Genomic DNA, 16352 nt, shown 5'->3' on the forward strand with positions numbered 1-16352 from the left:
AGAATTCAAAAGAGAACACCTAAAACCAAAGCGTTCAGGCTTCCCAATTTACAACAAATGTAGTAATGACTGGCAAACACTTCCAGTTTACAAGGAGAGTTAAAAGAGACTTCAAATTTCCTGTGAGAAAAATAGGATGGAACTGCAGAAAGAAAAAACACAGCAAAGCAATGCCCTATTGTGTTTTGTGAAGGATGTCTGTGAGCGCTAATTGCATGTAAACAGCAGTCCTGGCTATAGTAGGAATAACAATAACACACTGTTAGTAGCTTTTCCACTGGATTATTATCCATTGTGGTCACTGTGAGTGTAGGCAACATTCACTGATAAAATCTATTGGATCAGAAATTCCTATCATGAATATATTATATCAGGGTAAACAAGGATGGTTGAGAATATCCTTTTAAAATAATTTTTTATTCCTCTTATATCTCTTTAATTTTTGCAATGGATTTGCACCTCAAAATGCAATGCCAGGGCTTGAAAGCAGCTACATATATACTTGCTCTATACAAAGAAATTGTCCCTACCCCTTTTTGCAAACCACTTCAAGCAGCACGTTACCTACCACATACAACACCTTCAATTTCCTCTTGGAGAGACAGCTTCTTCCTTCATGTGTCTTCCCTTGGCTGTTGACACAAAAACTGACAGTCCCCATTCCTCAAGTCAATGAAAACTGATAGGCAGTGGGCCATCAGTTCCCCTAGTTTCCCACAGACTTAAGTTCTTTTAGAGTTTTCCACTTTTCAAAGGTCGTTTCAGACTTAATGCTGAAAGAATATGAACTTCTAACACAGTGTCAAATACAGTTAAAGTTTAAAAAACATCACCAAAGAAATAGGAAAAAGTTTCTGTTCTTCATTTTATAACGGTGCCCTCTGAATAAATTAGATTATTCTATGACTGGTTTTTTGAGCATTCCCTGTCAGCTTTCTGAGGAGCTTTCTAATTCCCTCAGGACTACTACCCAGCTCTGGCAGATCTGTGCTCACACGACTGCTGGTCGTTAGAGGCAGCTGCATCTTTTGGTACTACAAAAATGACAAGTGGTCCTGGTCAGGAAAGCAAGCATAGCACATCCTCTTTAGACTACACAGAACAAAACTAAATCTTTGCAGGCCTCAACCCAGGGCGAATAGCTGAAAACAGGACTAAGGAATACTCCCAGACTAAAAAGAGAGATTTTCTGTCCCATGAGAGTGTAGGATTTAGACTTTGTCATTCAGATATATTTAAACAAACATATCTTCCAGTATAAGCTAACTACAGTAAAAGATGATTTTGAATAAAAATAAACATAGGAGAAAATTCTCCACAAAATTATCTTCCAGCTTTTGAGGAATTAAGCTGCAAGCTCACTCTTCCATTGTATTACAAAGACATGCTAACAGCTTGGCTTGATACACTGAGTTTCTAATTTATCATAGCTCTAACCAGGAATTAATAGTACAAATTAAAATCTCCTGACTTAATTCAATTTATTCGATTAGCTATCTTAAATTTATCCAACTACATAAATGAAATTTCTGTTATCTTAATTTAACATTAGAAAGTAGAATACATATAAGAATTAAACTCATATTGACCTTTTAATGACACAGAGACTAATATCCAGCTTTTCATACCAATTGCTCAGATACAATTTTTCACTGCAAGTGGGGAAAAAAAAATGAACACAAAACTCCAGTGATGTCAATTAGCACAATTCTGGCTCACTGAAAACCAGAAAGTGCCAGTTTTGATCCTAATGCTACAGATGGATCCCCTGTAGGAAGGAACACTGCTCTCTCCTGAAGCAATATAAAAAGAAAGAATATAAACTCCTTAACCATCCTAGTTTTACACATGACAGATTTATACAGAGAAAAAGTGTTGAGTGCGGTCGAACTCAGATCAATATATGCCTGCCTGTTAAGGTGCTGAAGAACAAATGAAGAGAGATAAGGCTATTTAAGAAGTTTAAAGCTATCTAAAGAATTTGTGGAAATAATTTCAGCCTTTCCAAAATAGTCACGTGCTTTTTTATTTTTTGAGAATTTGACCCTTCTAATTGGCTTTATTCTCAAATTTCTAGATACAGTTATCAGAAAAAATAACAAGATTTTATTTTTTCATTAAACTACTTAAGTTAGTAACTTTGCATGATTTTACTTTTAAATATTACACTGTAGCAATCAGTAAAAATTAAGTTTACTATTTAATGTCAGCAAAAACGTGTGCTGGGTTTGAAGGTATTTTGTGGGATAAAATGCAGCCTAAGCAATAAATATTAACCTGATAATTCTACTTGTACACATATTATGTTAAATTAATTAAAGCACATAAAGCACAGAGGAAAGAAAATAGTTTTCTAAATACCGTGACTGTTGCATCGTGACGTTTCCACAAGTCGATTGTTTTGGTCATAGCATGCCATGGCCTGATAACGGTAGCCTTGTCCACATTCCTTAATGTCTCCTTGGACCTTCATTCCTAGCAATACTTCCATCTTACCCTCTGGTAAAATACAGTCTGACCAATTTCCCACAGGCTGAGCACTGTACTTGTCACATGGACAAAACTGATTCTCAATCAGAGGATACAATTGAGAATTTCTGCATTTATCCTTTTTCTTACTTTTTCCTAGAAAGAAGAAATAGTTGTTTTAGCAAGTTTGTATCGGTTTACATTTTGTTTTCCCAAAAAATTTCATTTAGACTTCTGTAACGAGTGCTTACAATCATATACATATGCTTAATATTACTTACATTAATCTTTATTCATTTAGGTTATTGACTTGAATTTCTAAAAGTAGTGGATACTTACAATTTGCTCAAAGGCAATGCTTTTCTTTAAAAAAGACACAATCAATATTTACTTTGAATAAAAATGCTTGGGGACTACAGTTTGAAAAAGTTAGCAATTAATCAAATATACCATTTTTCTCTTATTTCATCAGCAGTGTGCAGTTCAATAACAAGATTTCTGTCTGGGTCAAGTTTTCTCAAGTTGAAAGTGCAGAAAGAAGTAAGATGCATCTTTGTTGCACTAGTACCTTCTTTCAACATGTCAAAATTCTTTAAGTTAAACATTTTTTATAGTACATTTGTTAATAATTACCATTCTCCCCTCTAATAGAATAAGCTGCTTTTATGAATTTGTTTCTATTCAACTCTCTTCTTGTTTTCCTTCCTTAACTGGAGCATAACCATCCACTCAACTTCCCTTCCCATTAAAACTATTTTTAATCTTCTCTTTGGTAAAGTGTGCTTAGTTTTCCTTTCCATACCAGACAGTTCATATAAATTAATGTAGTAGTCTTTGAAAAAGTAGTTTTAAAAAGGTTTGTTACTTAGATACTACTGTAAATTAATATTCTGTAGCATTTTCCTTGCTATTCAAAACAAGGCACTGGACACAACTTTGCAGCATCCTTAGTTCTTATATTTCCTACTGCCTTTATTTAGAATAGACAACAGGTACCTCAAGAAAAGTCTACCATTCTTCTGACAACACAATGTCTCATTAAATGTGAATTTCTCCTCCTCCTTTTCTCTGGAAATAATTATGAATTTACTCCAAGCTTTACATGTTAGCCTGTAGCACTGTACATGTTCTCTGCAGCATTGCCACAGAAAATACACCACAGCACGTATTACAGTCTTAGCAAGTTTGAAGGGGTTACAGCTAAAGACAGGAAGTATCACAAAGTGTTATTAGTGTGGTAGGAGAATCTGTACTTTCTTGCTTTAAAAAAAAATAAAAATACTGTTAAGGGGGGTTTTATTTTCTTTGTGGAAGCAAACCTGGCATAAAGTTTACTGGAATTATTAGACAGTCACAGTGAGGTTTCTTGAATTTCATGAATTATTCATTGTCCACTGGTCTGATTTACAGGGGGATGGAGTGGGGGGATAGGGTTTGGATCCTAACACATTCTTTCTGATGCTGCTAATGGGCACCCCCCCTCAGCTAGCTTTCCTCCACTGCAGACATTACAGACTAATTGGCAGAGAGTGGCGTGGCAGAGGCCAAGTCTCACTCTTGAGGTTTCAATTATAATTTAGAAGCACAGCATTTTTTTTCATTTCACACAGAAGAAATAATAATTTAAAAAAACCCCAAACCAACAAATTAAAAACAAGTTGAAGAAAAAAAGTGTTTCTAAGTGGAACAGTGTCTATTACGTGGAAAAAGGAAAAGTTTGTGGTAAGGGTTTGGACATCACTGGAAAACCTTTTTATTCTGTTAACTAAAACCTCAAGAAGTTTCATGGGACACAAAATAAGAGCATTATTACTTGTGTCAAGAAATAAGGCAGAAAATTAGGCAATGTGTTGCCTCATGTGGTGATCTGTGCTGCTGGATTTAGGCAATGGAAGAACAAAGAACAAAAAGAACTTGGGAGAGCAAGCATTCAGCCAGAGAAAGGACTGGCTTAATCATAAATCTGACATTAAAGACTGCAGCTAAGAAGTTCAAAAGAGGTAAACCAAAGTTTAAGGCTGAAAATGGTGGTCTATAGCAAAAGGCTGAAAAGCATTCAGCTGCCATAGTGATTCTAAATGCACCAAAACACCATCCAAGAGGGAAGTCCTGTTTTAGCCAAGACCAGATGTGGGAAGAGGAAAGCAAGTAGGTTAACACCCAATCCTGTTAAGGTGAGATGATTGTTGACTTGTCTGTTAAAATTTTTTTTTAAATTATGAAATATATAATTACATTTGGAAAAAACCTTGGTACCTTGTGTTCCCCATCTTCTCTCTAGTCACTTACTCATAATTAAGAGTCTCTGACATACGGCAGGAGTTTTTTCTCCTGGATGTTGTTTCACTAACAGTATATAAAGCATGACACTGCATCTGCTTTCTGCCACTATGACAAACGCTTGTCAAAAGTGAACCTCAGAAATCCTCAGGTTTTAAACAAAACAGTATTAATAATTAATTAAAGAAGCATTATTTTTCTGCTTATTCTTACCAACAAGAGTGCGTTTTCTTGTCCTGACTCCTCCACAGTCCCCATTACAGGGAGAAAATTTTGACCAGTTCGTAAACTGACAATCATCTTGGCAGGGAATCTGGCACATCTGTGTTAAGGATGGTAATGGGCCAGCATATTTAAGGCACTCACTGATGTCTGCTTGTCCTCCGTCTTGTCTGCGACAAGTAATTGCTGGAAGCAAAAAGGGATGGATTCTAATTCAGCATTTTTTGTATGAATGTCTCTATTCAATTTAGTAACCAACAATATTCTACCACAAAAACACACCGAAAGCCCAGAATACCTATATAAAAACAATATTTGCCACAAGTTTTACCTTGAATGAATACATTTGACATTTCCGATTTTTTTGAGATTTTGTTTAAATTAGTTTATAAGGACTTACCAGGAAAAAAAAATCTTACAGACAACTGTAAATATTATAAAGGTTGTACCATGCTATCCACACCTGTTATACTGCTTTACATAGACACAGTCTACATCTCAGACATTAAAAAACTTGTAATATCATTTTAAGTAACTGAATTGTGTATAAGTTATAGACATTTATCAGCAGAATGTATTTTAGAAAAAGGGATAGACATAAAATTTAGAAGCATAGTTGAATTCTGGATACTTCTTAATCACAACAGTATTGATATCTGATGTTCTTCAGCAATTTTTAGTCTTGAAAAAGGGTTGAAGAACAAAGCATGTTTCCTAGGAGTGGAGGATCAGCCAATAGGGGTACAAATTTTTAGAACAGGATAGCAATGTCCTGAATAAAAGCTTCTTACTTAATAAGAAAAAAAGTTCCTTAAGAAAATTTCAGGTCACACAAAAGGAAACAGTTGGAACATAAGGATGTACAAAGAATAGGGCTGTTTCATTAATATAGTCTTAACAATGACAGAATGGTTAATGTTGGAAGGGACCACTGGAGGTCACTTGGACCAACCTCCCTGCTCACGCATAATCCCCTGGAGCACATTGCACAGGAACTGTGCCCAGAAGGCTTTCGAATGTCTCCAGGGAAGGAGGCTCCACAATCTCTCTGGGCAACCTGTTCCAGTGTGCGCTCACTCTCAGAATAAAAAAGTTCTTCCTCGTGTTCAGGTAGAACTTCTGTGTGACAGTTTCTGCCCATTGCCTCTTGTACTACTACTTGGCACCACCAAGAAGAGCCTCTTCATACCCTCCCCTCTCAGTCTTCTTGAGTCTGAACAGGCCCAACTCCCTCAGCTTTTCCTCATAAGAGAGATGTTCCAGTCCCTTAATCATCTTTGTTGCCAGTGGACCTGCTCCAGGAGCTCCATGTCTCTCTTGTACTGAGGAACCCAGAACTGGACACAGTATTTCAGATGGGGCCTCACTAGGGATGTGTAGAGGTTTAGGATCACCTCCCTCGACCTGCTGGCAATGCTCCTCCTAATGCATCCCAGGGTACCATTGGCCTTCTTGCCCACGAGGACACACTGCTAGCTCATGGATAGCTTATTGTCCACTACAACCCCCAGGTCCTTCTCCACAGAGCTGCTTTTCAGCAGGTCAGCGCTCAGCCTATTCTGGTACGTGGAATGCAAGACCCTGCATTTGCCTTTTTTGAATTTCAGGTGATTCTTCTCTGCCTATCTCTCCAACTTGTTGAGGTCCTTCTGAAGGGCTGCACAGCACTCTGGGTATTGGCCACTCCTCCCAGCTTTGTGTCATCAGCGAACTTGCTGAGGAGGCACTTTATCCCTTCATCAAAGTCAACAATGCCCTATTATTGTTTCTCATGTATATTTTTTTTAAACATGTTTGCTTATCTATTTTTCTGTCATAAGCCTCAGTAAACCCAGCTTTATTTCCTTTCCCAAAATAACATAAAAGTTGTTACACAGTAATAAGATTGGAAACTTCTAGTTGTTTGTTCACACAATAGAATTACATTTATGCTTCTTGGCATCTGACAGCACACAGTAGATGCCGTAGCTCAAGACTGTGAAATAATTCGGGTCACCAATTGTTGCAGTAACATTGCATCTGAATAACATGCTGTATACATATGGGGGAATATAACTTTTTAGATCATACTCTATAATTTAAGCATATCACTTCAATTGTGTATACAATAATTCTTTTATTAGCTTGTGAATTTAAAAAAAAATCAAGTTCAACTGTTGGAGAAAAGGGGGTTTGGATGCAAAGTTTTAAAATAAAGCAGAAAACCACCTATGACTGGGGAAGCAGAGGGGCAGGCGCCCATCTCTTTTATGTGACAGAACATGAGGGAATGGCATGAAGCTATGCCGAAGGGAGTTTAGCTTAGATACTGGGAATGGGTTCTTCACCCAGAGGGTAGTTGAAACAGGTTCCTCAGGGACTGGTCACCAAGCATCAAGCCTGCCAGAGTACAAGATGCATTTGAACAACCACTGTCAGGCACATGGTGTGATTCTTGGGCTTGTCCTGTGGAGAGCCAGGAGCTGAAATTCCATAATCCTTGTGGGTCCCTTCCAACTCAGGATATTCTATGATTCTATGAATATGTCCTCCAGGAGGAAAAAAGGAAGAATAGCTGAGGAAACTTTTTTTATTGCTCTAAGGTAATTGTAATTGTCTAGCAACCTATGATTTCTGAAAAAAGCTTTTTTGTCTGACTAGTTCTAAACTAAATTTCTTCCTCATGATGACTGTAGGAAGCTGAACTTGATGACCCACATGGTCCATTTCAAGACCGTGCGCCTGTTAAAACATATCCAGAGGTCCCAAGGGCATTGTTTTTGCATCATGTATGTGGTAAAACACAGTGTGTGTGTGTGTGGGGGGTGTTGTTTTTCCTGGGATGCTAAGAAAACAACTTCCCTGATCCTTGACTGCCCTTTGGAGCAGGGCTGCCAGCATGTTTGTAATAGGCTCAGTACTGCATTAAGTTGTGCTTACTGGAGGACAGTCCAGCTGCACATTGTCTAATACAATTATTCTGTCAAACCCTATTAGTATTGGTGTAGTTTACATGAGGAAATCTTTTTTTTTCAAATATAATTGTAATGATTCAATGAGCAAAATCAAATATTTAAAAATTGAAAATCCATACTATAGAATTTCTACGATTACACAAATATTTTGGAAAAACACAATAGTAGTCAAACTACTATCTTCCAATAGAAGTTTAGGCTATGGTGTTGGATTCTTCTGAGATACTCTTCTTTGCTAATAGCACACATAAGTTTCCCCAAGGTAAAAACACAGTTCAGACTAGTTCTACCATGTGGAAATTAACAGAGGTCAAACCTAAATTCTCTGTCTTGAGTTTGACTTTGACATGTGCACACATCAGCAAAACTAATTGCATTATCTTCACTGCATCCTCAGGGAGCTACAGGCCACCATTTTTAGCAATGAAAACTACACTATAGCCAAGGGCTAAAAGATGGTCCACTAATTAATCAATAACTTCTAATAACTTTCTTCAAAAGTTTACTACCTATTCAACATACTGCTTCTCCACCTAGTCCTTTGACAAGACATAAATATTGTTCATTGATGAACATTCTTTCTTTCTAGTTAAATTGGCTTTTTCTAAATCCAATACTTTTTTCCCTCATCTTTCCTAGTTATTAAACATTACTCCATGTGCAGATATCCACTCTGTCATAAATTTTTTCATACTCATATTAATGCATTTAATTTACATCGGGCAGAGCCAGGTGAAAAGCTCTCCTGAGGATTAACACTTCGGGGTTCTTTCCAGATTAACTGTCAGTTGTACTGTAGCAATCAAAGCAGGAAAACTCTTCATTCTTGAGACCTAAATATTTCACCTTAATAACAACACAAATTAGAGGACAGCTTGGCATACTGTATCAATTCCTGAATCTTAGTTTTTACAGTGCCTGTCCATAACTATTCATGTTACTTCTAATTGACAAGACCTGGATAATTTGCTCTTTATTCTATTTTCCTACTGTTATTCTTCATATTCAAGTATCAATGTGAAAGATTTATACTCCTTATGACTGTTGAAGAATGGGTATTTTTCCATTACTTAAAGCAGGGATTTTGATAACTGTATAAATTCCATTAATACACTATTTTGGCCAGCTAACTGTCCTGACATCTGAAATACTCTTAGTGTTAGTGGAGTTACTTTTTCCATTCACAACTCAATCTGGGCAAACTCATCCCCTGCTTCTCTGATCAAACCTGTGGTTCTTTAATTATATTTGGTAGAAGTTATTGAGATTGATGATTAACTCACTATTCAGAGAAGTGTCTTCAACTACTATAAAGCCATACCATGACAGGCTAATTATTTTGTCTATACAACCCTGTTATATTTATTGCAGACATTAGCAATAAGTGGAAAAAGCACGGTTCCTCTTTTACTGAATTAAATGCAAGCGATTATTAAGTGAAAAAACAGGAGTACAGCTAACAGAAAAATCAAATTTAACATGGAAACCTTTCACTTACAAAATTGCTTTGGTATTTAACAATCACTATCTCCCAGAACAAGGGTGTGAAATAAATGGCAGTCTAAATTTTCTAGACAAAGGACTTTGATGTAATTAAAACTTTATTGGACAGCATTGTTTCCACCAAGTCCCCACAGGGGACTACAGGCTAATATATTTGTTGTTGGCATAATTAAATACTGAGACTGCATTTTAACAAGTCATGTTATGTGTGGGTTTATATAAAAACCTTTCCAGTGTTAACATTATTAGCATACTCCACTGAGATTTCACTGAGATGTGAGATTCAGTGACCCCTATACCTAAAAATTACTTCATAAACGAAAGTGTTCTATGTCCTTTTTTAATCATTCAGTATTTTTAACAACAAAAACATTCTTTTTTCAATTCTAGAAAACCAGAATTATTTCAGCACACTAACTTTTATTACACCTTCTATCCACGTTGCCTAATCTACGATTTCATCTATGTTTATTTCTTCCCCTGTGGGACACAGCAGATTAGACACTGCATGATGAAATGTTTCTACCATGAAGTATCTTAAGCAGAAGCACATGTCCATAATATTGAGAAAATACAAGCCTGAGTGTTCTTTATGTTCCACAGAGAATAACAATGTATTTCTGCAAAATAAAGTTGTTTGGAGATTCTGGCTCTTGTGTTGCAAAAAAAAAAAAAAAAAAAAAAACAAACCTCACATAAACACAGCTTTTGAGCTGCTGTCCAACTACTTCAGTATAAATCCTGAAGTTGACCCCTGTCCTTTGCAATGACTAAAATACGAACCAGGCAATAGGGTACTCTTATGTGTTAAGTCTTAACAACATTACAATAGTAGTTTATATCTCCATGAAGAGCAGCACTCCTTCATGATTCTGTCTTCTTTCCTATGCTTTCAATAAGGGCATGAAACCCCCACAAGAGCAATCTCCCCCACCTCCATAAGCGATGCCCAGAGAGAGAGGTTGCTGCCCCTGCTTAAGACGGAGGACAGGGCTTTTCACCACAGGTTCTGCCTCCAAGCCTCCCTGTGGCACAAACAAGCCTGAAAGGCCTCTACGTGTGCTAATGGCCATCCTGAGAAACTTCCTCCCATTCTCTGTCTTTCAAATAAGTCTACAGACACCCTGTGAATGAAGAAATTACAAGAGCTCGGGATCAGGTCTGTAATAAAGGCCAGTTCCCAGTGACATCAAGTACGGCTATCCAGGCACTTTCTCTGACAGCCAGGTTACTTTAACTCCTATTTAAATCTACAAATAACCTTCCTCTTGCTATTACAGCATATGCTGACAGATTTCACAATTTTCACCCCATTCCTCCTACAAAACTCTGAGGAAAATTCATGGTGGCAAGGACTGCAGGTTGTGCATCCTTCTGTAGATCTCTTTTGGTCACTGGGATAGGTCTTACCGTGTGCATCCATCCATATACATCGTGATGGGATTAGGCTACTGCAGTTTGGGCACTCAAGCTTCTCATCTGCTACATGTCGTCTTCACTAGCATTGGGATGCCCTCCAACAAACCCTACTTAAATTTGAAGGAGCTACTGGTGAAACAAGCTGGTTTAGTAACTTTCCTAGGTTTTCCTACACAATTTCAAAGGGATTTGAACTGTGTTTTTAAGTTTCTTCAAAGTCACCAAAGCTGAGGTTTACTAACATCAATCTAAGATATGAGTATAACATAACACATACCTGCCTAAGTTGCTCACAATTTCAAACTTCATTTTTCTATCTCATTGAGCAGACCACTAATCTGAAATTAGATCTATGAGCTAATAAATGCCAGCCTTAAAAATATAAAGTAATATCTCTCAGCACACCCTTACCCAAATTTCTTTCACTGTGAGAGTGATAGCCCACAGCCCCATTAAATATTAGTAGCTTGTGTTTATTGAGGATTTACTTTCTCATTCTAGTTTTTGGTTTCATTTTTATTTTTGTTTCATTTTTATTTTTAGCAGGAGGTATTTTGTAATTGCCAACACTGTGCATCTCCCTCCTGGGTTTCAGGTGATTCATTAAGACATCTGATCAACTTACTCTTGTTAATTGAGAAACAGCTTATGAAAATAAACACAACATAAATGTTGCAGTAAAATATGGGGGGTTTCTATATTTCTATATAGAAATATGGAAAATATTCTATATTTTTCTGTATTTCTATTCTATATTATAGAAAATATTTCTATATTTTTCTATATTTCTATATTTCCTTTTTCTTGAGGTCAAAAGGAAGTTTTAAACTCCTTGCTGATGAACCTATCATTGTCTCTTGAGAGTTTTGAAAAGACAGAAGTCTTAAGTTGCTTCAATTCCGTAATACATTCCTGCCCCGCTAAAAGGCGCTGTTAAAAGGCATTTTATCAGTGATAACAACTTCAGATTTTCATTCATCATAGAAATTCAACACAACTGTCATGACTACCTGCCTTCTTCAAATAAAGTTCATGCCTACAACAATGAATTTGCTGCTCACGTATTAAATGCTATGTTACTATGCTTAGGATTAGACATAAATGCTTGACCATTATTTGCATAAGTAGCTAACAAATATGTTTTTCTAAAAAATTTTAAAGAAATTCTTTTTTTAAAACAAGACCCAGAAACCACCAAACCTTTTTATTCTCTTTCCCCTGCTTTGACCCAAGTTACAGTTTTGTGATATTCATTAAAACTGACATGATTTGTAACAAAACCTTCATTATACAAGACAGATAGAAACAGAGCTGTCTTTAACAATGAATCACAATTCTAAATTTTATGATTCACCCAAGTATCTCTTCTGCCAAGAAGGACCAAATGTGATAAAAAAGCTGAAGAATGGAAGTGTAAGTAGTAAAGCTGTGATATAAAACAAGGCATGCATATGCTCTAGTTACAGACTCTTAAGATCTAACGAGTCATTTTTAATGATTCCTAACTTCTAGTTTTTTCCTTCAGATTTAATTATCTTTCTAACTAAAATATTAACAGCAACAGACTATTTGGTTCAAAACAAACTGCTAATGAATGCATGGTCAGATATGCCTTTCGCTGGTGCACATTCCTGTTCTTTCTTATTTAACACATTTGCTAAAATACGTGTTACAGTGTTTGTGCGTGGGCCATCAGACCGGAAATAGGACAAACTGATAGCAATGGCAACATCCCTTAGCACTGAAAAAGAGGAACTGAGAACTCCCCACATACAATAATGCGATTACTTGCTCTACTGAGTATCAACATAAAATGAAAGGACAATCCACAGGATATCAAAGGACAGAGATTATTTCTATAAGATTATTGTTTCACTTTGTCATCAAAAGTAAATTAGCACGAACAGATGAATGAATGTGTGATTTTTACATTCATGAGTGCCAGAAATTTGAAAGAGAACTCTTTCTCTATAGAATAAGAAATGCTACTATGTCAACAATATAATCAACATTTTTACAGAAATCACCAACAAACAGTTAAATGTAATGTTCAAAATATCTGCATTCCAGCAGCAATTATAAATGCAGTATCAGAATGTTATACCAAATGGATATTTCAGTGTTTAGCATTTCCTGGTTTTGGGGTGATTAAAAGGACTTGCACAGTAGTAGCTCAGTCCTTTCTGTATCTACATCATAAAATATTCTTCGAATAAATAATTTATAGTACAGATTTTTTTAATGATATATTATCAAAGTTTTTCATGGCCTGTAGAAACTTTATTTATGAGCATAAATTAGCAGAGAGGGGACAAAACCACTTCCAGAATCTTTCTTCAGAAACTGGTGAAATCTTTCTAACACTGTCCAGGGCAGAGCTCAGTCAGACAGATGCTTGCTCTCAGGTCAATCTCCCTTCAGTTAGCACTTTGCATGAAATCAACTCTTGCGCAGGGGACCAAACAAAATGATGTGTATTGCTAAAAATTCACACATGACAATTTTCATGGTAGAATTTGGAATGTAAGAGGGGAAAGGAAATGTGTTGACGTCCTGTGTAGGAGATAAACTACATTAAAAAAACAAAGAACATTATTCACGTTCAAAATGCAATTTTCTGATGTGTGAAGTAACTGATAATCTCTAAAATTACAGAAGTGTGTTTTCCAAAATGAAATTTACTTTTCTACAAAAATTCAACTTTTCCTTCCAAATCATATTCATTGTAAAGGTAAAATATTTTATTTGTCTCAATCTAAGGAAAAGCTGTACTAGTTTATTTAGCTCCTCCAGGCTATCAGTTTACATTACTGAGGACAAAAATAAAAGATATATTCAACACATTGTGAGGTATAAAAACACTCAGACTTGATACATAATATATCTGTGTTTGAAACTTAGATTTTAATTTACACCACTTACATAAATGGGAAAAATATTGGGCAAAAAAAAATCTCTGTCTTTAAGTGTCCCTGTAATGTTCACCACTGCAACAGCCTAAACAATATTTAGATTCATATTTAGATATTTGGACTGAGGTACAAACGAATTTTGGTTGTCCAACTGTTCTGTGAATTCTACAATAAAATTTATACATGAGATATATTTAAAAAAAACCAGGAGCAAACAAAATCTTCCTTTCTAATGTTTTATCTCAAAATTATTCACAGGATTCTATCAAAACCACCTGCTTTCTTCAGGCTTAGCTGCACCAGGGGTTCCTAATGAACGATTACTCATCCTACCACTTTATCACATTACACTAGAGAGTTACTTGCATTATATTTGCTTGTAGGAACAAGATTACTGTTTGAATATATCATCTTTCAAAAGATCGAACTCTGTGGAGTACCAAAGAGAAATTCTGCCAGATTGTTCTACCAGATTTGAAAACTGCATGCCCAGTAATTCCAAAATCATGTATTATTCCATATGTGTGTGCCCTGCACATGATTTGAGCTACATTAAAAAAAAAAAAAAAAAAGAAAAAAAGAAACTCTCATGACAGGAATAATAAAACCCAATCTGCATGCGGTACAATTAGCTATCTTTCCTTATTAACTGGCTTTGAGGAAAAGTCAAGAGATTTAGGTACTACCATGTAAGTGCAGAAGACAACACTTTGTACTATGTGAACTCCTACCTTCTGTCAAACACAGAAATCTTATTTCTTCAGTGTGCAATTTAAATGTATCCTCCAGAGCTGCTACAAATAGATTGCATTGTGATAGACCTTTGAAATAATTACCACAGCCAGAAGTCTTTCGTGTTAGTAGGCAATGCCTTCAGGTTTCAATGCTTTCAGGCAATGCCCTCAGGTGGTAAGCCCTAAATTGATCTCCTGTAACACTTTTTTAGTAAGCGGTAGGAGCTACTAGCTTAAGATTTACTCTATGACTTTTTTAAGTATACCATAACCTCCTTTAATACTGCAAGGAAGTTAATGACCTGAACATTTCACTTCTGCAGTTAGCAGTGTCCTTGCTCAGGAATGCTACAACCTGCTCAGCCAATAGTGCCTCAATAGATAGGAGTCTGCATTCAAAAACTGGCAAAGGAGAAAACCTTCCTGGAATTCAAGGTTGACTAGTAGTTCAAAGCAATTCAATTACTGTTACACAGTAAGTAGGAATTGCATATTTTCATACTGAATTTATTCAATGCATCTTAAAAACCCTTCTCCTGACTATATTTAACAGAATCACAGATACACAATTCTGTTAAAACCACAGCATTCTCTATGAAAACAGGTGAGAGTAAAACTGCATTTGGATGCAAAAATTATTTGCTATGAAATGGAAATGGTGCAAAAATGTCTGGATCATTGGGCTCAAAGGGTCAGTGGTTTCAAAGCCCAGCCAGCAGCTAGTTAAGAGTGTTGCACCTCAGTGGTTAATTCCAGGAGCAATTCTGTTTAGCCCCTTTATCAACCTGTACAGAAAGCATCCTCAGCAAGTTTGAGGACAATGCTAGTCTGAGGAGTCAGTACTTACCTGGAAGGTAGGGCTGCCATTCAAAGGACCTTGACAGCCTGTAGAAATGGGCTGGCACTGAACTTTAATAGTATAAATGCAAAGTCCTGTATCTGTCATGCTCCTATTGCTCTCTGTGACTACTTTAATTTGAGGGCATAGAGAAGAGATAATCAAACTGTTTTCAGAGATATGCAGGGAAAGGGTAAGGGATCACAGACACAAATTGCATCAGGGAGCAAGTGTCAGAGAGGCTGTAGGATCTCCATGCTGGCAGATTCTCCAAACATATTGAGCAACTTGTTCTAGTCTGAGTGAGATTTAACTTTGAAACTGGCACTGCTCTGGGTAGAGGATTAAATAAGGGACTTCCAGAATTTCCTCTCAGATGAGAATTATCATAGGGTTCTTCAACCCTAAACTTTCAAACAAACACAGGGTGCAAAAGCCTTTTATTCTGTCTAATGGATATACTCATAAACATGTCTGCAAATCCTTACCATGAAAAATGTCACGTTTTCACAGGTGAATTTACACCTTTTCTACAAAAAGAAGTATGTAAAGTCACTCATCCTTTTCTTCTTCTTTTTGAAAACATACTTTCTACAAACACCTATGAAAACTTGATTCAAGTAAGGATGGTGAAAAAAACTGAACAAAAACATCATAAAATTAGTGACTAATGTGGTATATACACTTCAAAATAAATCAACACTGATATTTTATGAGTAAAACATTTGACAAATATCAGTTATGATTTACCCTGCCGTACTAGCATTCAGTATTTTCCTTTGCTGATGAACATAAAGGTAGATAAATTAATATTAGGTTATAATGACTAAAATTTTAGGCATTTCCCACACCAGTGCAGCTATAGATTTCTAAGGAATAAATAACAGAAACAAAGCGTCTAACCTCTTGCTTGTAGCCCAGGTCCACAAGTCTCATGTGCTCCCGGACTGTCTTGGCGCACATACCATGGTATGAGCTGGCACCTGCGCCATTTGTGGGTCTTCCACCTGAAATGAGAAGG

At 36.4% G+C, this 16352-nt stretch overlaps 1 protein-coding gene across 9 annotated transcripts in view; it reads right to left on the reverse strand.

The window, feature by feature from the left end:
- THSD7A (thrombospondin type 1 domain containing 7A) overlaps positions 1 to 16352 on the reverse strand; it is a 287973-nt gene that overhangs the window by 40699 nt on the left and 230922 nt on the right. For all 9 annotated transcript variants that reach the window (XR_003534452.1, XR_003534455.1, XR_003534454.1 and 6 more), the window contains 3 exons: positions 16235 to 16338; positions 4963 to 5157; positions 2362 to 2625 (listed from right to left, as the gene is read on the reverse strand). Coding sequence is in view for 1 of the 9 variants with exons in the window: in XM_027684634.1 (XP_027540435.1) it covers positions 2362 to 2625; positions 4963 to 5157; positions 16235 to 16338 (563 nt within the window). In the remaining 8 variants the exon portion in view is untranslated. The remainder of the gene's footprint in view (positions 1 to 2361; positions 2626 to 4962; positions 5158 to 16234; positions 16339 to 16352) is intronic.

This window comes from Neopelma chrysocephalum, unplaced genomic scaffold, assembly GCF_003984885.1.
Source record: "Neopelma chrysocephalum unplaced genomic scaffold, ASM398488v2 Primary Assembly neopelma1_67, whole genome shotgun sequence".
Lineage (NCBI taxonomy): Eukaryota > Metazoa > Chordata > Aves > Passeriformes > Pipridae > Neopelma > Neopelma chrysocephalum.